This window comes from Copadichromis virginalis, linkage group LG19, assembly GCF_057382275.1.
Source record: "Copadichromis virginalis isolate Kocher_CV1m ecotype Utaka linkage group LG19, C_Virginalis_male_GT1.1, whole genome shotgun sequence".
Taxonomy (NCBI): Eukaryota; Metazoa; Chordata; class Actinopteri; order Cichliformes; family Cichlidae; genus Copadichromis; species Copadichromis virginalis.
Window position 1 is genome coordinate 31,822,052 of NC_140636.1, and position 25,860 is coordinate 31,847,911.

General features: G+C 40.3%; 1 protein-coding gene across 2 annotated transcripts in view; it reads right to left on the reverse strand.

Annotated features, from left to right (window-relative positions):
- kidins220a (kinase D-interacting substrate 220a) overlaps positions 1-25,819 on the reverse strand; it is a 45,830-nt gene extending 20,011 nt beyond the window's left edge. For both annotated transcript variants that reach the window (XM_085440891.1, XM_085440890.1), the window contains exons 1-23: positions 25,693-25,819; positions 22,137-22,295; positions 20,782-20,880; positions 19,993-20,091; positions 18,708-18,806; positions 18,265-18,363; positions 17,951-18,049; positions 16,987-17,184; positions 16,782-16,880; positions 16,377-16,475; positions 14,647-14,745; positions 14,369-14,546; positions 14,094-14,258; positions 13,801-13,980; positions 12,577-12,742; positions 12,226-12,377; positions 11,379-11,479; positions 11,054-11,239; positions 10,728-10,868; positions 9,612-9,849; positions 8,142-8,233; positions 5,630-5,774; positions 5,024-5,186 (exon numbers count right to left, since the gene is read on the reverse strand). In XM_085440891.1, coding sequence (XP_085297017.1) covers positions 5,024-5,186; positions 5,630-5,774; positions 8,142-8,233; positions 9,612-9,849; positions 10,728-10,868; positions 11,054-11,239; positions 11,379-11,479; positions 12,226-12,377; positions 12,577-12,742; positions 13,801-13,980; positions 14,094-14,258; positions 14,369-14,546; positions 14,647-14,745; positions 16,377-16,475; positions 16,782-16,880; positions 16,987-17,184; positions 17,951-18,049; positions 18,265-18,363; positions 18,708-18,806; positions 19,993-20,091; positions 20,782-20,880; positions 22,137-22,268 — 3,029 coding nt within the window. In that variant the 5' untranslated portion in view covers positions 22,269-22,295; positions 25,693-25,819. The remainder of the gene's footprint in view (positions 1-5,023; positions 5,187-5,629; positions 5,775-8,141; positions 8,234-9,611; positions 9,850-10,727; positions 10,869-11,053; positions 11,240-11,378; positions 11,480-12,225; positions 12,378-12,576; positions 12,743-13,800; positions 13,981-14,093; positions 14,259-14,368; positions 14,547-14,646; positions 14,746-16,376; positions 16,476-16,781; positions 16,881-16,986; positions 17,185-17,950; positions 18,050-18,264; positions 18,364-18,707; positions 18,807-19,992; positions 20,092-20,781; positions 20,881-22,136; positions 22,296-25,692) is intronic.
- Positions 25,820-25,860: the final 41 nt, after the last annotated feature.

Consider the following 25,860-nt stretch of genomic DNA (forward strand, 5'->3'; position numbering starts at 1 on the left):
ACTCTGTATTTCACTGAAATACCTCCTGGGTACAGGGACAATGGGCTCTCTCAGAGGACAGAGAGAGGGAAGAAAACCATTTTGCGCATTTGTCGTGCAGCTAGATTATAGAATGTGTTGCAAATGCGACAGAACTCCATATGAATGGGCTGTATGGTGAAGAATAAAGACTTTTTTTCTTCATTTGAGGGCAGGAAAAGTTCAGAAGTGTTCATTATAACAAAAGAACAGGGTCTCGCCATTTTTTGAGTCCAGATTTTTAAGAGCTTATTAAAAGAACTCCGCATAAAGGGAATCATCAGCGTGAGCTTTGGAATGGCGCTTTTATCCCTGCACATAATTGCAACCAAATTACAATAATTGTGCCAATTAAAGTAATCCCGAATGAAGAGAGTGTCATCTTAATGTTTCAGTACTTGGGATAAGAGTCTCCCTAATTAAGAGTGAATTGGTGGGCTGCATATTCATTCAGACTGTGATTAGTGGAAAAAAAAAAGTTTTTAAGTGTCCATCGAGTGGCTGGCTGTACATCACTGAAAGGGTGATTGTTTAGCGTATGAACGCTGGGTCAAGCCAACAAATCGGAGGTGAAAAGAAGATGAAAGGATGAGAGAAACGGTTCGTTATTCACAAGCCGTGACCTGGTGATTAAAAGCACAGAGGGCACAGAAAGTGGGAATTTTTTTTTTGCCCACAATACTACAAAACATAGTGTCACTGTGTTTCTAAATACAAATTCACCTGACAACAATTTCTCTGCTGTGTTCTGCTTCCTGCACTGTGTGAATGTGTGTGAGTACGCATGTTTGTTGAACACAGCCTGCATCTCAGGGTCTGATTAATTACACCGATTCTCAGAGGAGTTGGGGGTGACATATGTTCTTGCACTGGTGTGAGAGCTAGCTAGTGTGTGTGAATTTTTGTGAGTTTTCTATCAACTGCATGCATAAGATTTGTGTGTGATTTCAAGTGTGCACCTGTGTAAATTGCAAAAACTTGTAGTGGCAAATGAGTTTCAGTTGAAACATGCACGGATGACAACTCCTGAGTGTGTGTGTGAGAGAGTGTCTATAAGTCCATGGCATGCAATAGTTTGTGTGTGTATATATATGAGTGGGTGTGTAATGAACAGAAGATTCAGGTGCAACGCCAGAAACACACTCCTGAGTGCAGCAGGGGCATCCTGGCACACACAGGGTACCAGATGTCAGAGGAGCGCAGGAACCTGCTCAGTGGACCAGTGACACATTTTTTTTTCTTTTTCTAGAGCTGAAAACTGGATCTGGGCGTCCAGGAATAAACTCTCTTAGGACCCGACTGAACCCGCCCTCACAGATGATTAGATCCAAGTATGTTAACCCTACATCCAAAATTACTTCACTGTGAAACAAATTATCAAAAAACAAGTACAAGTCATTTGAAAGTCCCTGAAGATCCTGCAGTTAGCATATTTAAATCACATCCAAACCCGAAGATATTCAGTGTTTCAGAAACCAAAGAAAGCAGGAACTCCTTTGGTTCTGGTTCTAGCTACTTGAATGCCTGGAAGCAATATTTAATTTTTTCCACTAAAAAATAGCAACTTATCACATATTTTTGCCAACTGACTCATCCACTCACTATTTACACTCCTCGTGTCTTCATTGCTTATCCTTTCTCGTTGTTCTTTGGGTTTTTCTCTTTGCTAATACCTACCTTCTGTCAGCCATACTGCTACACTATAAAGCAAATTATTTGCTAACTTTGCTGGTTTGCTTTTTATTTCGTCATTTAGACATTTGATTTTTTTGCTGATTGTTGACTAATTCTGCATAATTAATTGCTGAACACCATGTCCTTAATGCCTATCCACTGCTTTTAATCTTCAACTAATGACAAAGAACAGAAAAAAGGACACAGCTGTAGTTAAGTTTAGAAAATATATTCTGATCACTTATTTTAATTTTTTTTTTTGCTTTTTATTCACAAATACAAACCCCCATGGAGACTAGTACCAACCGTTCACAACAATAATAACAGATGTGTATTCAACATCCTAAAACTACTTGTTCAGACATTTAAATTCACTCTACAAATGAATTTCCATTAGATGGCAAAATGTAATATAATGATGCTGAAAAAGCTCAAGGAAATAAATATACAGCAATAACCGCAAAGCAGGAGAGGGCCAGGGTAGCTATAATCATCAGGTTTCTAATGGCAGCTAAGAAACAACTCCTGAGAAGAGACAATAACGAAGAGGAAGTAATGATGTAACCGAAAATGATAGTCATAATGCTGCAGGCTCCAGATCCAATTTACTAATGGAAAGAAAAAACTCAAAAGAAAGATTTGGGTTTGTTAATTTGACAACTACAAATTGAAGACTTGCAGATGCTGGTCTAAAGCATCTGAGTTTTTGTTTTCTTCTCAGGTTCTGTCAGTGTACTGGACACACCACAAGGCTGCCTCACTCGCCCAAGTGTTTTTTGCAATTTCCCCTGTGAAAGTAGTGACACAAACATTTTACCTATGCTTCGAGTAAAAGCTTGACTGCTTTGGACCAGTATCTCCTTCAGACAGTGCCGTCTTTGTTCCTCACACACCTCTTTCCCTCAGCTACCATGCATGAGCCTGGGCGGCCCTCAGTCTTAGCATTAACGATAGAAATCGCTGAAGTTATTAACCGATTACGCATTCTCCATCAGATTAAGACGGCTGTACTAGCCTGTTCCTGCAACGGGAATCAGAAGTGAGCTTTTCTCTGCACGCCACGTCCTAAAATGACAGTTCACAGCCCTTCATTGATGCTTGTCAATGCAAAGCAAGTTAGTGAAAAACATTTAGCTGTTTCGAAATCCTGTCTGTTTGTGTGAGATAGGAGAGAAGGTGGGTAAGCATTTCTGTTTATTATTTCTTAAGAGTTCAGCTCACCCCCTTCACTGAAAGGCCTGTGTGTATTCCATAATAATTTACAGTGTGAGAGTTAATTTAGTTTTAATGTATGGGGCATGCAATCTGAACTGAGACCAACTAATGGTGGTTAGCCCCATTTAAAGCACGTTTGTACTTATGAAGATGGAAACAGAAAAAAATATTTAATTGCAACCACAGCTGCACTGTTTTCAGTCTTATGGTTAACAATAAGTTTATTTTTGATGCTGTGGTATACTTAGCTGTAGACACTTTTACAAAGAGAGGGCAGAGAAGAGGAAGAGCTGCTGCCTTGTGACTGAGATGCAGGGCGACAGTTGACCTATAAGGGGCTGACTCACCCCCCACGTTCACTTCACCACTAATATATTCACTTAGTAACGCTCAGGGGATGTGCAGTTTTGCTGTGTAAAAAAGGCTGTGCATGACAACTCGCACACATGTTTGCAAAATAAAACACAACAAAGAATAGATGAGATCTGAACCACATGAGCAAAAGGATGCTAAGTATAAAAAAAGGAAATTATCAAACTGGTCAAAGTGAAGCTGTGAAACGAGACGTGGGTGGATGTGTGTATTTTTTAACGCTCTGAAAAGGAAAGCAAATAAAAGAAGCTATCCACTTCTCAAACAGGCAGGCAATCCCCGAGACCCCGAGGTTCGTAGAGGTCAGTCAAGTGCCCATCCGTCGTTAAAGAGAATGAGACAGAATAACTCATCCAGAACAAAAAAAAGGGCCTAAAGAGCCTCAGATCATATGAAAGAGGAAGAAAAGAGCAGAGACAGAAAAAGACAGACAGACAGAGGCCTGAGTCTTATCAGCGGAAGATTGGTGTAGGAGATAAGGCCTCTAGGCAAGGCGTTGTGTTTAGCCTGTTCGAGGCTTCCTGTCATCATCATTAAGCCAGCTTCTTCGACGGCCACTGCGGAACAGAGCAGCCATTTGGAAAGACACTCAGCGAGGAGGAAGATAAAGAAAGACAGGGCCGTTGGTCAAAAGCAAGATGATGGCTATATTAGGTCTAATGAGTAGTCTAAGTACAACCCCATGCTGCGGTAAGGAGACTTGAATCCAGGCCTTTTGTTAGATGTAGAAACATCAGTTTTTATGGCTCTCTTATTTTCCACAATAATTACAGCAAAAGTAAGAACGTTTCTTTTAGGGTCTCCAGTGAATGCGAGTAGAGTAAACATACACAGGAGGAAATGTAGTGATATTTTTTCCCATAAAATGCAGAGAGAAACGAGACATTTAAAAATCTGCATTCTGTAGTGCCATATGGAAAAAGAAACGGTAATAACTTTTGTCCTTTAAAAAACCATAGAGCAAAAATCCAGTCTAATGAGGTAGCGGTTTGTGTTTGGAGATGGGGGATGGAGAGTTGTCGGCTGAATCTAGCTGGCTGAATAGCTGACAATAACCGTCTGTGACACTTCCCTGCCGCAGGAGTCGTGGGCGCTAGTGTATTGTGACAGAGTGCAACCTTTAAAGGCCAGCGATTGATGCACAACAGCGCCCAAACCCAGCGACTCAGCCTCTATCGGTCTCCTCCTCTCGTCTGCGGTGAGCACGCCTAAAAGCATTCATGACCTCACAGTATACACACACAGGGACAAGACTTTACTGCTCCTCTTGTAGACTTTAAAGAATTAGTGTCCCTTTGTGAATCTCGAATCCAGGCAATAACTCAGTCATCATTCGCCTTGAACATTATGGTCAATTACAAAATCTGTCTGACAGTTGCCAATTAGTGTGGCACAGCCTTTGGCACTACATGTGTACAGATTATCTCGCCTGCATGGAAAACAAAATCCTCTACTGCCACCTGCTGGTTAGGGTTACTTAAACAGAGAGCAATAAAAGCAAATTCTTAGCTGACATCTCAGGCTTTTTATTCCGGCTTGAAGATGTGGAATTTTACTCATCCAAATACATCCATCATCTAATTTTCACTTAGATAATTTAGTTGATGATCAGTCTGCTAGTGCTGCCCTCAAGTTAGAAAGAGAATGAATAAAAGGCAATAAAAGAACCCGGGAAAGAAAGGCAAGAAAGTCAATAAATCAGATCAGTAACTAATCAAAAGATGATGTTTCTGTGTGTGTATACCTCTCATAGATGGTCTTGAGAGTAACCTGATCAGACATCCCATCAGCCTCTTCCAAGTACAGGATGATCCATGATGTCCTGTAAGGCCACTCTTCTGTCAGGTTTATCCATGACGCCAGTCGATCCCAGTTGAAGATGATGTGATTGGCGCGTAACAGACGACCTGCCAACAACGAATCAGAGGATTAGGGGCCACAGAAGTCACTTCCAATCTGCTTAATAACAAACATTTTCTTTTGGCTGCATCATTGACTTGTATAACATATAATGGTTTTGCTCACAAGCACTAATCAGCTATAGGGGCTTGTTGTGCCAACTTGCTTAAAAACAAACTGTCAGTGGTAGTGCCAACTGTTTTTAATCTTCTACTCTGTTCTATTACTGTACCCCTTGTGTAATTTATTATAATATATTTATAACCTCTAAATCCTAAGTCTGCCAAGCCTTTGTGGTTAAATTAAAATTACTGTTTAAGCTTACAAGCAAAATGTACTCTTCATTAAAACAGAACTCTTGAAGCGCGGATGTTGATGTAAAAAAAAAAAAATGGCTTTATTACTGTAATAATATGTACAGTTCCCAAGCAGATCATGGTTAATTCCTCACCTGTAATAGAAACAATGTTGAGCAGCCTCCTCATGGTCTGTGGGCTGATGTCACAGAACCAGTCCTCGGTCACCAGCAGCTTGGTCAGGTCGAAGGACATCTGTCTGGTGAGGGTCCTCTGCATCTGACGCCGTCGGTATGTGTCCTTAGCAGACAAACACTCATTAGCATGAGGCTGGAGATGGTACATGCTGCATTTTACTTCACAATAAGTTACATAATGGATCGCCAAAAAACACTTTACACGAGGGACGTCCAACTCATTTTATATCGTGGGCCACACTTTGATCTTAAGTGGACAGAACCGGTGAAACTACATAATAAATGCATAAAATTACAGGAAAGGTTCTTCTAAGGTTCTTCTATATTTATAAAAAGTCTTCATAAATACAGTTAAAAGTTTAAAATCTGTGCCCACATTCACATTTTCTAAAGCTGTTTAATGAGCCAGATTGGAGTCTTTGCCGGACCGACTTTGGCCCACGTGCCTTATATTTGACACCACTGGTTCACAGTATATAATAAAGGGACCAGGAAAACAGGAAGTGTATTCTAGCCACACATGGAAAAGAAATACAGCAAAGGAACCATAGAGAGCCATAAATTTTTCCTGTTTAATGTTAGACTTCTAAACTGAAACTGCAGCAGTTATTGTGGACCCTGACTGATGTTTGTGAGAACGCACCCTTACTGTCCCGCTATGTGCATCATGAGACCAGAGGAGAGGTTTCATGGTCACCATGTGATCTAAGACCATTTTAAGAACCTTTGCTTCATTAGACTACGACTACATCTAGATGGGATCATTTCTATATTATTCCACATACCCCATATTTGAGAGAGAGATTTTATTTTAAAGTATCAGCAGCACCACAATAATTTTTAACAGCAAACACTACCTTACTCTCAACATAATCCAGTTAAGGTTTATACCGATAAGCCCTGTAAAAGAGATGTACATGGGTTTCTTTCCTTCCATATAACCAATCTCTTAATGGCCATGACATACACAGCACTAAATCTCTGTGACTGCACAGAAGAAATCAAAGAGCCGCTGTCCAACACTGAAAAGTCATGACACACAGGCAAGCTATTGACACAGATCTACCGGAGAACATCTGTGATGATTTCAGACAGCTGCAATGGTCATGAGCCAAGACAAGCCTTTTGGTTGACTTTGAAGTTGTAACACCAGTCTCATGACCTCTTTCTCAGAGAGATGAAACATATGGCCACCGCTCAGTCTGAACCAAAAAGGTCTATCATAGAGACACCTCTTTGGGGCTAGCTTTTTGGTATTTATTAACTTTTTCTGTAGCTTCACAGCGTCAATGGTTTATTTTGATGATTCCTTGAAGTGCTAAGAAATACTAAGCAGCAATTAGTTTCAATCCAATAAATGTTAAAATACTACAGAGATATTTACAGCATCACACTTAATTCAAGAAGTCACAGAATTTCAGTGTGGAGAGAGCTCATAGTCAATTTGCCCTCCTGCCCCCTCATTTTAATCTCCACTTCTAGAAATAGGGCCCTCCTGCCAAGTGCTAGCTAGCGGCATATAAAAAGAGAATGCTGCCCTATATTAAAGGGGCCAACATCAATAATGGAGGATGCTGGGTAAACCCAAGGTACAACCAAATGTCAAACAAACAAAAAAACAAGAAAGGAAAGTGGGAAGGAAAGGGGGGATTGGGGGGAAGGTCTCATAGGAGGGTGGAAGGCATCAGCGACAGCAGCAGAGTCACTTAGCCTCCTGCCAGCAGACCTGGTGCCAGTGTTTTGTCACAGGGACCCACTGCTGCTAGGCCTTGTCATTAGGCTGTGGCAACGCAGCAGGAAGGATAAACAGCCATTACATCAATTACACCAGGAACCTTGGCCGCACACCGAGCACCTCTCTCTTTTTGTCTCTGTGTGTCTCCTTCTGTCCTCTGGCCTCTGCACCGCCTGCCAACACCACGCCTGTACTGAACCCCTCCTCCTCCCTCCTTCAGGGAGGAGGCTGAAGAGAGATAGCAGTGAAGGTTTCTCAGCCAGAATATCTCACACGAAGCCAATGTTTTCTGGTCAAAGAGCAGTGAACTGGCAGCTTTTTCATTTTGTTTGATTAATATGTAGAAATCAAACGTGAATATTAAGTACTTTCCTAAACAGCGTGGGTTTTGGGGAAATTATTGAAACAAAAAAAAAACCCTGCCTGCTTTCATATTGTGTCCAAAGCTTCTTCAATGTGCTATTGCAGCCTTTTTGATTTGGGTATTACAGGCTGGTGCAAGCAGTGAACACTCCCTGCTTAAAGTAGAATTTGGACTAATGACACTTTGGAGTTTTTTTATTTGATTTTTCTTTTTATTAACAATCTGTTTTGAACTACCACGGCTCTTCCTCGTCTTCTTAACTTACAAACCTAAAGTTAGGAAATCAACCACTGATGTGTGTTTGTAAATCCCACCAAAATATTACATGTAATACTTTTTTTTTTTACAAACTTGACTTGAATAGCTGTTACCCTGCGGTTTAAGGCATTCTTGCTGCCAAGTTTGGCCTGGTCTTGAGCCAGGCTGCTTTGAGACATCTTCTTGTCCGTGTCTTCATGCCATCCTAGAGAAAGGGATGAAGAGGAAGAGTCAAAGTGTCAACAGAGACGATCAAGCATCACCAAGTATTAGATGTAAAACAGTTTATGAAACTATGAGTTTATAAAATGCCTCAAAGCTCTGTGTAAACCTACTTGTATATATTAAAGTGACCATATTATGCCCAGTTACAAGTTTATAACTTTAATTTGTGGGTCAACTAGAAGGGTGGGTCATGGTTTTCCCTTTACTATACAGGACCACTTTTTATTATCTCACTGAAACGTATCATTTCAGCTGCTGCCTCTTTAAGACCCCACTTACAAAAATTCCAATCTACTCTAGATGGGTCAGCTTGCCTGGAGCGTTGGCTAATTAGCGTAGTTCTATGAGGAGGAGCTGCCTTCTTAGAGCTAAATGGTAAATGCCCTGCATTTGTATAGCGCTTTACTAGTCCCTAAGGACCCCAAAGCGCTTTACACATCCAGTCATCCACCCATTCACACACACATTCACACACTGGTGATGGCAGCTACATTGTAGCCACAGCCACCCTGGGGCGCACTGACAGAGGCGAGGCTGCCGGACACTGGCGCCACCGGGCCCTCTGACCACCACCAGCTAGTGGCTAGTGGCTAACAAAATCCTGGGGTGTAGCCAAGAATATGATCCAGAACAAAAAAAGTCTTGCAGAAGTTGCTACCTTACATAAAGCATAACCTTGGTGCAGAGATGATCATGAGCAAAGGAACAACCCGTTAAAGACATTTGCAAATCTAGATTGCTTTCTTTAAAATAACAGGATCAAGAACAGTGCCCGTCGGTATATTTTTCTACAAATGTACTATGAGGGAATTGCTAACAAAAAAGCATTCACATCTACAAAAGCTTACAAATTTTGATGCCTCAGTGTGACAATTCCAATATACTATTGCTCTGGCTTGTGAAATTAGCCCCACAATGTGCTAACATTGTTATGGGGACACTGCCAAAAGTAATCAATTGGTTATTGGGTTCCTCACATGGGGGAAGTGCACATTGTTTTTGCTCTTGCAACCAGTAACAGAAGACTTAGTGTGTTTGCACTTGGTGAGACATTTTAGAGTTAGCATGGCTTCAACAAGTAAGTAAAAATGGTGTGTCAAACTAGCTGCTGAGTGGAAATGTTTGTTTTATTGTGACATAGATGTGGGGGAAGTAACACTTGACCTACAAATGAGGTGCTTTAAACTGTTCAGTAGCAGCACTCTATTGTGGGAGAGATTAACTCCCTTTGTAGTAAACTTTGGGTGTAACTTTGCAGACTTTTTCACACACAAAAAGCTATATAACACACTAAAAGACGACAGTAAAGAAAAAAATAAAGCACTTTAAAAGGAAGACGTGTAGCCTTTGTCGTCTACCTTCACCAGACAGTGGCTCCCCGTTGGTGGGTGCTGCCATGCTCATCTTTTTAGCTGTGTTAAATCCTCTGCTGTTGAGGAACACAGGCAAGTGGACAATGTTTCTCATGTAGTCGTGTCCATTGATGTTTGAGTCTCTTAGCACACTGTTGAGGTTTTGGTTGATAGCTTTGATGATAATATGGGGGTCACTGGCAAAAATGGAGATAAAAGGGCCTTTAGAAAAGAGGACCCTTACCTGGAAAGAAAAAGAAACACCATAAGAAAGTTTTTCAGTATCTTTCAGTTGCATTAAATATATGTTTACAATCTAATCACTCCATGACGCGACACCTCGAGGTAGTCAGTCAGCTGTAGTACTTAAACATAATGACTCCTGTGAGAGCTGACTGTCCACAGCACATGGTGCTGGGGAATTCCACTCGACTAACTAAGAGACATTGTCCAAGTGTCACAGGACATCAATTTGTGCCAGATGCAGTGCTGGTTTGGTAACCCGTAGCCAACAACCCTAAGGCTCGCCTGCAGGACGATGAACCTCCTGTCCAAAAGCAGCTGTCAGCAGAATCAAGTGAAAATGTTTTCACATGATGTCTGCATCTTTAATGCACATGATCTGTTAGCAAAAGTACACAGACTGAGAGAAAAAAAATTACATTTAGTTAATTGACAAATGTGTTGTTTGAGTCTCTCTCAAAAGAAAAAGGTTATGGAGTGACTGGGACATGCTTGCAGAGATGAGAAGATTGCATTAGCACACAGGAGGCTGCCGTCTTCCCTGGGATTACTTCACCAAATAATAACATTTGGCTAAAGGAAATTATATTAGAGCAGCTGGGAAAAAGAATCTAAACTTGGAGGCAAGCTGAGGCAGCTGGGAACACCAAGGTGGCTGCAGTGCAACAGAGATGTGTGGTCTCTGTGTGCACAGGTGAAAGACCCACTTTGTGTTTAAACCACATGGCAGATGCTCTAAAACTCTCTGGCTCATAGTTATAAATTTTCTTGAGCGGCAGATGTCAAAAAAATCTAATTATTCCATTATCTTGTTTTCAGTCAAGAGGAAGCTGCTCTAATTGTTAATCTGCCTGTACTGACGCACATGAAAACACGCACCGTGTCCAGCATCTGCAGCACTTTGTCCTGCTCGCAAGCATCTAGCCCATCAATGATAACCGCCATGCGTGTCTGGTTCTGGGTAAAGCCATCGATAGTTTTGGCCATTTTTGACATCAGCTCCACTTCATGTTTCAGAACCTGTGAGACATAAAAACCCCCAAAACAAATCAAAGCCAATTCATTTTCTATGAACTAAAGGAAATCAATTGAATTAGAAAGCACAACTTCATAATTTCATAAGCAAACTGAATGCCCCACTGTCATGGCAACAGGATGTCAGAGGATTTCCATTTTCTCTTGATTATGTACAATTACTAAATTACCTTCATAAACCCTTCACTCTTGAGTCTATGCAAGTTGTTGGCAGCACTGTGCAGGCGTTTCCTCTGGGAGTTGAGGACAGAGTCAGCCACCTGCCACCAGGTCTTACAGTTGAGCAGCAGGGCCAGGCCAACCATGCTAGCCATCGCAATCAGCACTGCATTTACTGTCAGATTCCTAGGGTCCACCTGAGGAACCAAAAGATAAAAAGTAGGACTGAAACTCTGACACATACTGGGTAGGCTCTCTTCTTGTAAGGCTATTTCAGACCAGGATAAACAAAATACACCTACACAGTATTTTTTTCAGAGAACTAAAAACACCTACCTTAAAAATAGACAACAGTGCCACACCAGTGATCAAGCACCCTAGCATCAATGCAAAGAGTACAAATGAGGGAACACAACATGTTTTCTTCCATTTTTGACCTAAGGGGTTCACAGAAAGGAGACAGTAATGTTACACAGATGCACAGAGGGCACAACACACCTTCACATGCTAAAAATACATCAAGAAGGATATAAAGACTTTTTAAGTTGAATAAAACAATGAATTAAAAAAAATTCCTGTTACATCAGCAGCTACCGGTGTTTATACTGGGCTTACTGGGAGTTCTGGTCCTGAATCTACTCTGGAGCCTGCTCCTTCTTTCTATTCATTTACTTTCACCATTAACTTGCAAGTTTGTTTTGTTTATCATTTGTTGTTTGCTGTTGAAGCAGGTTAAAACCACTCCTGCATGACCAAACCAAATGTAGCTAACTAAGAGGGAGACAGATGTCGGGAGATTGTTTGCACAGCTTTCTTCAAAGGTCTATTTACTGCGACACAGGTATCTCTTGGTCTCTCGAGCGCTTTCTTTCATTTGTATTTCCGTCATATTTTTTGCCCACAATGACTCACCATCACAATTTGTGCAGTGGTTCACCAAGAAAAGTCCACAATGCTTATAAGACTCCCACAGAATTCCCATCATTAGAATTTTACACAAGTTCTGATTAATAAAAATACATAATTTATATTATTTATCCTTTGCTGAACTGCAGCACGTTTAAAAAAAAACAGCATTTAGTTATATAGTGTATTATTTGTAAATGTAATATTCTTTATTGTCTCAGTAAACTTTTTCTTTACGAGTCCTGACATGACTCATAAAAAAAGCCAGTAACATCACCTTGGATCTCATCACTCTTGAAAACCCTAAACAGCCGGGTGGCTAAGAAGCCAAACTCCCTCTCGCAGGCATCTGACAGCGTTGCAATCATTTCAGCCATTGACGTCTCTCCTCCAACACTGGACAGGCGATTATAATCAGTAAACAAGAACCTGCATAAAGAGCGAGAGAATGCAGATCAGTATTTAGTTTAATATCATCACTACAGCAGACATATACAGAGTTAGTCGACTGTGCTAACAAATGCATTGCATTTTACAACTTACAACAAGAAAATTGTGAAGGTGTATTTTATGTGTTGACTACAATAAATCGAGTGGATGTAGTTCTGTGTCTGTGCATCATTGTCACCTGACAGGAAGGGCGCGGGTGGTCTGCTCAGGGAGTTCACGAGGGTTGACAAACATCAGTTTGAGCAGCAGCTCCAGGTAACCGACATGACGAGCGAGCCGGGTGCTGATGACCCATGCCCAGTTCCAGCTTTCCCTCTCACGCCGGCTTCCGAAGTACACCAATACTAAATGCAAAGACATATCACAGTCAACAAAGAAAAAAATAACATTGTCCACCTTACTCCATTTAACCAATATCTGTGATTACTTTATCTTCTTAAACCTCAAAAGGTTTGGCTTCTGAAATTCAGTAAGATTTTTACCAGGACCAAGCCTCAGTGACAAAAAAAAAATGTGACAGGCAAAATTTTTCAAATGCTGTCAAGAATGGTGTAACCAGGATGATGATGGAGTAGGATTGGTTGTGCTTCTTGTTAAGATTTTACGAATTTAAGACACATTAAAGCATTCACCAAACATGCAAAAAATGCCCTGCTTCAAGACCAGGAGGAGACTTAAAACTCTGGGAGGGTCACAAACAGCATGCAGGATAAAAATCTACTAAATCAAATACATGCTGTGGCGCCCCCTTGTGAATATGAAAACAGCCGAAAGACGTTTCTTCACGCTTTAGTAAATTATGATTCAAACAAAGGCTGATCTGTAAGCACTGAGCTGGATCTTTAAAGCATCCATTTTTCTCTTTATTTTGTTCTTAATTGTTATTTTTCACTCATTGTTCCTATTTTTTATTTTTTTTGCTTTAGTCAATATTTCTATACTGTCTGCAGTGGTTGCTTGACTATGTTTCTACTAGTAATTGTCTCTGTATTAGGATAATAGAAGACCCCAAAAGCCTAACCAGGGACAAGATCTGCAAATTAAGTTTGGCTAGAAGTCCTAGCGTAGCAATGTTTACACGTAATGTCCACTAAACGGAATTAAAATTTAATAGTAGCTAAGCTGGTAATTTTTTTAAAAGGGGTTCATTACAACACTGTCACTGACTCATTATTAAAAGGCTTTGATTTACAGTTTAGATTAAATGTTTTTGCACAGCATAAAAACACGCCACACTGAAACAGGGGTCAAAATATTTTCCAGTTAAAGAATTCTGCTTGACATTCTCTTTGGACAGCAGGCTGACCTTTTATTCTCATCTCACTGCAGAGTGATTCAAATCAAAGCAGAGTTTTCCCACAATCATTCAGTACCCAGTATTCAAGCCGGTCTGTCTCCTCACCGAAAAAGATGTAGAGCAGGGCGAGGAGGCTGAGCGAGACCGCGATCGCCAGTTTGGGATTAACAGTAAAGCCCAGAACGACGGCCACTGAGCCGCAGAGCAGCAGGGTGAGGAAGACTACCAGCCATGAGAACTGGAACAATGGCTCTATCTGCTGGCCTGCAAATGTCTTCATCTCATCTGTTGAACAAGAGAAGAACGGAGAGGCGAAAACAAAAAAGAAATTTAAAAAACAATAAAAAGTACTTTCCACATCCCAGTACCACTTTATTCTCATCCAGGAGAATACATACCCTCCAGTTTCTTAAGAAGGAAAGACTTGCCACTGCCCCACTGAGCATACAGGCCAACGCAGATAGGCGGCTGCATCGTGGGCTCACTAAGGATGTCTGCTAAAGCGCTGCTATACAGGTCATAACCCAACATGTCTCCATCAGACTCAGTGGGGGACAGGTGCTCTGAGAGAAAGTTAGGAGGAAAAAATATTCAGAGAAAATAAACAGCTTCTTTTCTCAAATTCTGAACGTAAATTCTCCTTTTTTAGTTTGCAATGTGAAATGTGTCGTACTCGCTCCAAATATCTGCGTCAGGATGCTTTTCTGGTGGGTGCAATCGATGTTGTACGGTGTTTCTCCAGCTTTGTTGGGACGGTACAACAGGCGGCCATCTTTCGGGTTCCTCAGCAGCAGCTCGGCCAACTTTCGGCTACGCCCTCGAATGGCGATGTGGAGAGGCGTGTCTCCTTTCTGAGAGAAGAAAACACAGAGCTCAGTTAATGACTGTTCACTCCAAGCTGAGAACACAATCTAAAAACAGAAGCAAGACCAAGCGTGCTTTAAACAGTACCTTGTCCACTGAAGACACCTTGGCTCCTTTATCCAGTAGCAGTTCCACGATCTCTATGCTCCTCATTTTCGTTGCTTTGATAAGCGGCGTCTCTCCCTCCTAAAACCCAAACAAACACAATCACTCAATTAACTTTACAATGATTTCCCTTCAGAACTTCAGAACCACATCACCTTCGTATGCAGCAGACTATTTATTACATTACACACTGTTAAATTTCACAGCTTGGCTAAATCAATATGGGACTAATAATGTACAAAGCACAAAATAATCTATGCCTGAGGTTATTTGTTATCAGAGAGATGCAGCATGAACTCAGAGCAAGGGTCAGGCAACATATAAAAAGATTGAGGGGTAAAGTTGTGAAATAAAGTATTATACAGTCTTGAGAAACCCCTCATTTCTTAATATTTGCTTGGAAAGTCTGAAATAGGTGTAGCGATTTTTCGAGTCATGTCCAAACATATATGGATACAGAGTATATAAAGTATAGAAGAGTTTGCGTAATTCTAACAAGCATAAAATATTTGGTGTGACCACCATTATTCTTCAAAACAGCCTGAACTCTCTTGTGTAAGCTTACTTTTAATTTCTTTAGGTAGTATTCAGCTGTAGCTCTCCAGGCGTCTTAAAGGTCATTTAAAGCTCTTCTTTGGATGTTGGCTGCCTTGTTATTTTGTTCTCTGTTAAAATGATCCCACACTGCTTTAACAATGTTGAGGTTCGGGCTCTGGGCAGGCCAAATGCATTTCTCTGTTCCTTGCTGGATTTGTTCCCATTTGTTAGGAGATTACTTTACTGTTCACCTCATGCTCCACTTGTTCAGTTTCTTTGTTTATTTATTTACTTATTTTTATTTTGCACACCTGAGATATGCTAAGTTTTTCAGCTCTCTGGAATCACCTACAATTTTATGTTTGTGTAAACTGTGTTATTGTTGAGATTTTATACAGATAAAACTAAAATAAAAAACAGAACAAGTATTTTGTTTTTTGCAGTAGGCTTATTGTAAGAAAATGCCTGAAGATACAATTTAAAATTGGGTCTTTGCTAAACTGCCTCATGTGTAGACATAACACTGTGTAGACAATGTGTTATGTGTAGACACAACACCGGTTCATCCTTGACTTAGGTGTCTTTTTTTGACCGGTTTCTTGAATGACTCATAGGTCAGTGTTAAGTGGCTTAAACAAAAACAATGCCTCTGAAAATGCTGTGGTACAATGACTGGACTGAAAATGAGTGAGAAAGCAGCCAGTGTACAAAGACAGACTCTGAAAAACCTTTAGAAAGCCTGGAAAACATTTTTGAAAATGAAAGAATTCCTCTGGAAGCAAAATATAAAGATATCACGGTGACTTTTGCACAGTATTGTATAAATCTAAGGTTTATTTTTATTTATTGTTATCCTCACCATTTGTTTAGTGAAATCCAGTTATAAAAGTGTTGCTATTTAGAAAACGCTCTGTAAAAGTGAAGGTTACAGCCTTCCAGATAATAATTTGTCCTCTCTGAACTTTGTGTGGAAACATATTTGCTGTTGTTGTCTCTGAATAATGGCCAAAATAAAAAAGAACAATGAATCAACACCACACATTTAAAAATAAATAAATAAATACAATTATATATAAATACCAATACCATGTTTTAAAATGTGATTTTCTGGAGGTTTTAAATTGCAACATAATCAAGAAATCAAATTAAAGAAGTTCAAAGGTCAAGAAAGATACCTTGGTGGCGCTCTCGGTGTCAGGGTTGCACTGCAGAATGTCTCTCACCATGGTAGCATTACCTTTCTCCACTGCCCAGTAGAGGGCAGTCTTTCCATCCTGATGAAAAATAAAAGCTTTTTTTGTACTAACAACAACAAATTGCATTAACAAAATCCCAAATAAAATAAAATATATATGGTTTAATATGCATAGCTGGGAATGCAGCATATTATGCTGTACTGTGCATATTTTTATGCACATTAAGGTAGGTCTATGCAACAACAACAAGAAATATCTGTAATTCTAACCCATGGGGAAAAGTTCACTTTACTGAGAAACAATAGGGATAAGTAAACAGTACTGATCAGTAGGGTGACATTTTACACCGAGCACATGAGAGGGCAGAAGGAGAGGAGCTTCTACCTGGCCCCTGGCGTCAATATCAGCATATTTGTTCAACAGAGCTCGCACTATCTCCACATGACCTCCTCTAACTGCTCCTATCAGCATTGTTTCCCCACTCTGCAAGAGAGAAACCAGAGAAAACCAAACAGAGAAAAGTGAGTTGTATTTTATTTCCATTGTATTTCATATCAGCCACTGCTGCTGCTACTGTCAAACATCTCACCCTGTCTGGAACATTGACGTAGGTTCCGGCGTCAAGCAGGTCCTGCACAATTTCTGTGTGTCCCTCCTTGGCAGCGATGGTAAGGGCTGTGTTGTGGTCTTTGTCTGTCTTGTTAACGTTTGGGTTCCTCTTCAGCAGCTCTTTGACGACCTCTGTGTAGCCGCCTTTCACGGCTACGATCAGAGCCGTCATTGAGTTCTGTGAAGCCAAGGAAAGAGGCATATTTAGACATCATTCGAACCCCTTTTTGCTATTCATTCCTATTATCAAACAAAAAATGTGCAGTTATCAGTAAAGATCATCCTTTCCCGCATGCCTGTTTATTTCAGGAGCTTTAAGAGACAATACACCCTTCTGTCAATGAACAATCTAGCTTAAAGAGCCTAATAACCCGGGTTTTGCAAACTCCACAGTCTCTTAGTCACTGCCTTTTAAACTGCTCTGTAACATTAGCTATGACAGTTCCATCCGATTACTGATGCAGCATGTAAAAAAAGCGCATCATTCACTTTGTATTAGCATAGATGCAACATGACTTGAAGCAGCACAGATGCACTACATTGCAGAAATCATTGGGGGGGGGGGGGTTAAGATTGTGTTTTGTTCGTGTGGAAATAAAATAAATAATGCTGCTACTCAAACATTCCAGACACAAAATAATTAAGAACACTATTTTTATTAATAATAAAAGTGACTTTGCTGAAACCTTTAGTGGCATCATCACAACTAATGCCAAATGAAGTTCTTGAGTACTTACATCTGTGTGGAGTAGTCCTTGAAATAAATGACAGCACTGTCTTGTTTATAGTTATGTGAACTACAGCTGAGGTGCTGCCTAATGTACAGCTTGACTCGTAATCAAAATAATTTACACAGAAAGGAAAACACTCCCTTTGACACAGTGTGTCCATTTTTATATGAAACGATTAGCATCACTGCTGAATGCTACTGACAGTCTACTTACTGCTCCTTCCTGGTCTACATCAGCTCCATTGGCCAAGAGGTGCATCACACAGTCATAGTGGCCCTTCCGGGCTGCCCAGATCAAAGGAGTGGTGCCATACTACAAATAAAAAATGACAGAGTGCAAGAGATGATTCAATCAACAACCTAGAGATTGATTAATCATGAAGGAAGGGCAACAAATAAGAGGCCCAGGACAGAGGAAAGGCACTTGGGGAATAAGAATGTTCTTTTAGACCGAGTCCTAACCACAAAGCACATCTTATGTGGGATTTAAAGCAAGTAAATAATGAGCATCTGTCAGTATGTAGTTACCTTGTCTGAGCAATTGACCTTGGCTCCGTGCTCCAGCAGGAGACGGACAATCTCTGCGTGGCCTCGACCTGCCGCCCAGATAATGGGGTAGACGCTGTACTGTTGGGGCAGAGGACAGCCGTGTAGTCATGCTGACAGTAACTAATGATCAGTGTTAAGCCCGCGGTCATACAAATGCTTCAAGCTGTAAAAGCAGATGATGGGGAGAGGCAAAGCACTGCGGTGCTTACCCCTTTTTTATCTTTAATTCTCAAATTTACTGACTTTTACCACTTATTTAAAATGAGACATTTCTCTCTATTTCCCTGCATTTACACAGAGTTTAAAATCATAACAAACAAACCAAATAATGTCTTTATTCAGATTATCAGATCACAGATGCCCAAAGATTTCAGAAGACACAGATAACATACAAATAACAATGCTGTGTTGAGTTTTTATACCTGTCCAGTGATGTTAGGGTTGGATCCTTTTTCCAAAAGCAGCTGGGCCACATCTGTACGACCTTTATAGGCTGCCCACATGAGAGCAGTCCAGCCTCCCTAAGTAGAAAACACAGATAATCTAGTTCAGCTAGTGAGGAGTTTAAGTGTACACGATCAGAAAACAGCAACACACACAACACATGTAATATTCAGTTTATTTTATTATAATAAAGAGGAAGACAAACAACAGTACTGACCTTACAGGCTAGTACAGATCTAGACAGATTTTGTGGTTGGAAAATGTGCTATTTAAAGATGACGTGACCCAGTAAGTGAAGTATCACACAGTGTCGTTTATTATAATCCCACTGTGATGACTGACTGTGATCTCTCCTACGCAGCTTAGACACACCATGAACGCCAATGAGTCAGCCCACCTCCTGACTCATTGCCATGGAGTTGCAGAGGCCAAGGATTTATAATGTACATGTCTGGTACATAATACGAAAGCAAATGTATCCTTTGATACACGGTGATACATAAAGACTGTTAGTTTTCACTATCCTTACTGTGTTTTTTAACATTTCTCCCAGGATTTCAGCCCAGTTAGGAACAACATGTAGATCATATTTCCTAAGCATTGCTTTTAATCTTATTAATACAGAAAAAAGCTTCTATAGTTTGGTTACTGTCGAGTCTTTGCCTCTGACGAAGTAACTAAATCATATCACTGCCCATGCAAAGACAACCAGAGCCCAGTAAATGGGATTACTACTAGAAAGGAGCCATCAGACAGAAAGTAATTTAATTTTAGGTCGATTTCCAAGCTAATGCATTACTCTGTTCAACCAGCAGTGGAACTGTCACATCAAACAGAAAGCATTAATAAATATAAAAGGAATATATACCATTTCAGTAAATTCATAAGACTGATTTGAGGTCTTTTTCTTTTCTGTTGTTAAGCTATCTAGCCTTTTTTTTTATATATTATCGTAAATTAAGTCATTTTGGTTGTGCTTGGAGCTTGTTCCAGCTCAGCAATATACCCCAAATACATTTAAGACTTTATTTGGTAACACTGATTGAAAGTAAGGGGAGTTAGTGAGGAGCTAAAGCAAAACAAAAGGCTATTGGCCAATACGTAACAGGTGTTGGATCACGTTTCACCCACAAGGCTAGCTAGATGTTGGGAGCCCAGTTTTCTAGCCAAATTTCATTTTTGCTCCTTTGTATTTGTAGTACAGTAAACACAAACTTTACATATTTTAAATGAGGAAAAATTTCACACCGTCTACATTCTCACCATGTCTCTGTGCTCAAGGTTAGCATTGTTCTCCAGCAAGTCCCTCACCACCTCGATGTGTCCCTCCTTAGCTGCCGAGATCAGCGCCGTCCAGCAGTCCTGTACACAGACACTACCTGTTACTTTGAGAACTCCCATTCTCTAAATCCAGTTGACAGAGCATCTGTCAGAGCAATAAATGGGACGCTCGAGGATGGTTAGAAAAAAAAAAAAGAAAACCGCACCTACCAGCTGGTCGTACCAGGTGCTCATGGGAACGCGGTGTCGCATCGAGAGACAAAGGTGTCACAGAGCGCGAGTGTGAGACACGGACAGGACTACGAAATGGAAAACTTCCTCTCTCTTTTTTGACTTTGAGTGCGCCATGTGTAATAATAGGTTACATTACGTGAGATGTTAATAAGTGGTGTGAGAGCAATGCATGCGTGCGTCGAAGTAGGAGGCTGCATGCGTGCGTGAGTGTGTGCTGGGATCTGAAGTCGCAGGGTGTTGGCTAGTGAGTGGATCCTGTCATTTACTCAAATGAGCGAAGGTAAAAGTATGTAATAAGCTGTCATTATGGCTCATGACGGATCATAACAGCTGAGGGCTAAGCCCGAATGTGGTGAGTTCAGCAAGATGGAACATCAAGGCCACTAGTTATGTCTTCTTTGTCAAGTGGATGATGTGGTTTAAATGACCGCACTGTTTTTCACCTGTCCATCCATTCTGCGTACATTGCGTTTACTCATGTTTGGGGCTGTGCTCTTTATTAAGAGATGACACGTGCGTGTGCATTTGAGAACTTACAATATCGTCCAAGTTAACGTTGGCTCCTCTCTTAATGAGCTCCTGCACTATTTCCAGACTGCCCTGCTCTGCTGCCACCATGAGGGGAGTCTGTCCATTCTGAAACAAGGAGACGCGGAGTACAGGTGGTTGATTATCCAATACAAATGAAATAAGACGTCACTGGAACAAAATGACAGATAGGTCCAACGATTTTATGACTTCATGTACAGTAACACAACTGATTACTGTCCCATACAAGTCTACACGCTGCTTGATATTTTCCACATTAAGGGAGAGGTCTGGAATTGTCTCAATTTTTCTTTGTCAACAAATTCATGTAAAGCCTAAAATTACAAAATCTGCTCTACTCGGGTACCAGACTGTCTGTCGCCGCACAATTTTATTTCTTTAATCTTTTAACAACCTGCTATGTGCTCTATTTTTTTTTGGTAAATGCTCCTATATGTAACTCGGGACTCATTTGCAGGAAATTTAGCACTTTGTGGTAATTACAGCAACAGCAAGAGGGTGTCTATACAAGCACTGTGCATAAACTACAGCACCTATATAGACAAACATGGAAACAAACAGCAATGTGCAACAATCAGATTTTGGCTACATGAAAATACTTATTAGTAGTAGGATCGGTTCAGTTTTGGAGTTCTGGTCTTTTTGTAGGATTTCTTGACAAAATATCATCTCACTGGCATTATCCTTTAAGATTGTATATGTTGCAAATACAGGAATCAGGCTACTTACAGCTGCTACAATCGTACAGTGTACAGTACACATAGTGTGGAGATACTGCATTACCTTTTAATGGCCTCGGATGTTTATATTCCCTTCTAAGCTCTATCCCTCTGTGTCTTTCAGGGTATACTGCAATAACGTCCTATGAGTACTAAGTGCACATAATAAACAATTTCTTTACTGTTGTAAAACAGTAGCTGACCTTTTAGTTGCAGCGACAAGAGATATCTAAAATGTTATCAAAAATAATTAAGAACGCAAAAGATAATAAAATAATAATGTTTTATGAGTACTATATCTTCATCCATCCATTCATTTTCTTAGCTACTAGCTGGAGCCAATCCAAGCTGATTTTGGGTGAGAGATAGGAAACAGCCTGGAGAGGTCACCAGTCCTTCATAAGGCAAGCACAAACAACCATTCATATTCTCACCTAAAGCCAAGAATCACCAATTAACCTAACAAGTATGTTTTTGAACAGGAAGAGGACACAAACTCCACACAGAAGGATTTCAGTTTTCCTACATAACACCAACTAAAGTTATTTTAAAGAGCCTTTAATTACTGCTTATTCTTCCCTGAACTTCTAGAGCCAACATTAAGGCTGCTGTGATGTGGCTTACATCACTCCTGCTGTCCACATCCGTGAACATGTCCAAATGCGCTTTGATGGCAGCCAGGTTCTCCTCGTCCACATAGCTGAACAGACTCTGGACAGCCAGAGAGGTCATCTTTAGGGACGTGCTGGTATCCATGGTTGACAGCTAACCAGCTATACACCCCTGCAGAATGAGAGCAAAAGCAGCATTCACAATGAGCTAAAGAGCACAACAATAGCTTTGTGGCCTGTGCAGCTAAATATACAGCACTTCTAAGAGACAAACAAGAAGTTAAAATCGTGACCGGGAAGAGGTGTGGCGTGCCTTTGAAGTGATGCAGTGGAATAAATCACCACTGTCCAAACCCCAACTTGCATGCATACATACAAGCAATAACAATACAGCAGAAACTAGATGGTGTACACATTAAAGTATAATATTTAAGAAACACACATATAAAAAGTTCGACATGTTGCAATATCCACTCTAATGCAACTATATTATCGATCACAAATTATCAGGACAATTTTTTTTGAGCGTGCATTTCAGAGGTCATTACAAATCTTTTAATATCATGTTAAAGTATCATTATAACCATACTTACAATCTATTAAACAAGCTTATTACACAGGGATGAGCAGGGGCTGTTAGTTCTCTTCAGTTTCGTTCAGTCTGTCTGCTGAGGCCGAAAACACTGACTGAAATTTGTCCACTCAGTATAATGAAGGCTGAGCAATCACAAAGCTCTGCTCAAGATAGTTAACCAAGCCATCAAATACCAATGAAGACAAACAATAGTCTTTAAACTTTGACTCTCTGATGTAATAAAGGCTAGGACAATCGGTGCACTCGACTGTTTGCTCCAATTATATCAGAGCCAGCCTTTTCTACCCTCCTCCACTTCCTGAAATTGGACATTGCGGAACTTTTGTACACAAGAAAAAAGCAGAGTTCTCCCTAAAAGTACTTTAGCACCGATAGGAAAAAAGCAGTAAGACGCAGTGACTATATGACAAATCAATGCACATAACCCACTGGAGCGAGATTATCTATAATTGGAGTGAACCATTCTCAAGAATTATCCTAAACCCAGAGACAAGCATGTTTCTAAATTTACTGAGTCATTTTAAGCCTTTTTACCTTAACTGGACGGCCAAGGTTTGTTTTTTTCTTTGACACTTTAACTACTGGGTATTGACTTACTCTATATTTAGAAAAGATATTCCCAGTTTAAGATAAAATGGCACAAAACTCCCATAAATGTACTGTATAATATATCTGGACAAGAAAAAGCCCCTAAAATATGTTTTCTTTTGAAAGGGGTTTTTACAGGAATTAGGGATTCAGCCAATCGATAAAAGCACTCATTAATCATTCATCAAGTTGGGCTCTTTCCTAATGGTCAGACCTACTTCCTGCCACAGTAACAAAGAATTAATCAGCTCCATTCATTGCTTGTAAGTTGCCCTGGCAATGGGCTTTATATACGGCTCAATATTTCACCATAATCCTTCAGACAAGCAGCTCAAGCTCAGGTCAATAAACACTCAAATGTCACATGCCTCTTGGGCTGTCAGTACAAAGGCCTGGCAGTTTACTCAAATGCAGAGTAACCAATCAATGCAAATATTTAACCTTTTTTTTCTGAATTCTTTATATTTTCAGTCAGGGATCGCCTGGTAACCATTTGCCCATATTAGACAGTGCCAGGAAGAGGTGAGAAAAAAATCCTTTGTTTACAGTCAAAGCAATTGGAGCCTGTTGACACACCCTCCCCAGCTTCTTGCCTCTCAGCATAATGGGTGGACAAATACACCCAAGAACCAATCAGTAAACATTAAGCGCTCTCTCCCTGTTCAGCAGTGATCAGAGTGGAGCTCAATCGCATCTTTTTCACAAAACACATGCACACTAAAGCTCAGAGACAATAAACCAGTAAAAAAGAAAGAAAGAAAAAACATCAAAAATAAGCTGCTGGAGAAAGAAGGGAAAATAAGACCTACAATCTCCAGAAAACATTACTACAAAAGAAACTCTTACCTTCGTGAAGGGTAAAACTGGCAGTGGTTCTCTGCTCAGCTGCACACAGTTTCAACAAGCACTGCCAGGCTCAGGCTCAGCATCCCCCCCTTTTTACAAACAGCTGAATATTAGATGAGGGGGCTGGCCTACGCCCATCCTCACCCAACACAATAGAGGCACACGACCAGATATTCATTCATTACATGCAATGGCTTGGCACCGACTGATAAAGATAAAAGGCCAATTAGGATGTTTGGACTCATCTGTATGACTTAATTTTACAGATAATGCAATAAAGTAGCATGGGAGCTGTCACTTTAGTATCACTATAATCACAGTGTTTACAATGACTCAGGTGCTGATCAATTAAAATTAAATATTAAACTAACCCTTTGAATCACCCAACAATATAGTAGAAAACCAAACAATTTACTGTTATTAATGAAAATGAACACAGTTCTTGTGAAAGTGAATTAGTGCTATAAAAATGATCTACACACAGGATTCTGGATACAAAAATAAAGAAAAACAAAGGATTACCAAATAAATCAGTCGATCACTGCAAGTTATTTTCTAACCCATTCTTAAATGTGACAATTTATCAAATAAATTGTGTTGCTGCCCTGACAAAACAAGAAACTGGCTTTAGAAGTTCGGTTTTCTGGCATTTTAATGTCCAAAAGTCAAATCGACCAAGAAAATAATAAATTCTAATCAGTAATGAAAACACTTGTTACTTGCAACCCAATTCTCTTTGTTTCCAGCTGGAAAACTGACATAAACATGACATTTATAGTGTTTATATAAAAACACAGAGCACTAGCTAACATCACAAACCATCAAATAAAACTCCACGTCAGCTGTTTGGTTATCTGAACGCATTCAAATGTTAGAAGGGAACTAAGCAACACTGGATAGGGTCTCTAAATTTAACCTGTCAGCTTTTTATGACCACTCATGTGGGTATGAAACTGCTGAGGATTCAGTTCCCTTATGCATACCAGGGTCTGCTAATGTCATATGGATAAGCAAAAACTGTCTCATGTTTTTGATACACACAGAGTCTTAAACTGCTTGGCTGTGGGCTTTGCAACGTGCACAAAGTTCATGGACACAACAAACTGACAGGCAAAACACCGTATCAACATCGTGCCATTTAAACGATGTTGATACGGTGTATAATATAAAGTCACCAAGTCTATGGTGCGTTCACTGCTCTGACCCCCATGACTCTTAAAAAAAGAACATCTGTATGACGCGCATATAATCAGATGGCTTTAAATGTGACGAGGCGAAGAAAGGTTTAGAAATAGTGTGGCTCGGTTATTCCGGTGTCTTGACAAAGGTCTTTTGCAAACACGATATTGCAAACACAGCAGCGACTTCCCGTTCACTATCACTAGGAAGCAACTTGAAAACACAAGCTAGCCAAACCTGGAAACGGGCTAACAGGCTAGCGTTAGCTTTCCAACAGGTCCCTACATTTTTATTTATTTATTTTTATCTCCTCTAAAAAGCTGGAGAAAAGTACACCAACAATTTTTTAAAGTAGTCTTACCTACGCTGGGTTGCTCTGTATTTTAATTCCGGTCCAGATAATCCAGTCACAAAGTCTTCGTTTTTTAAGCCATAATATCTTTGCTTCTATTTGACAGAGGAGCCTCGACCTGCTACAGTAAGACTCCACCTCCTCGCACCCAAGAGTACAGCAGGGTAACATGTGGCA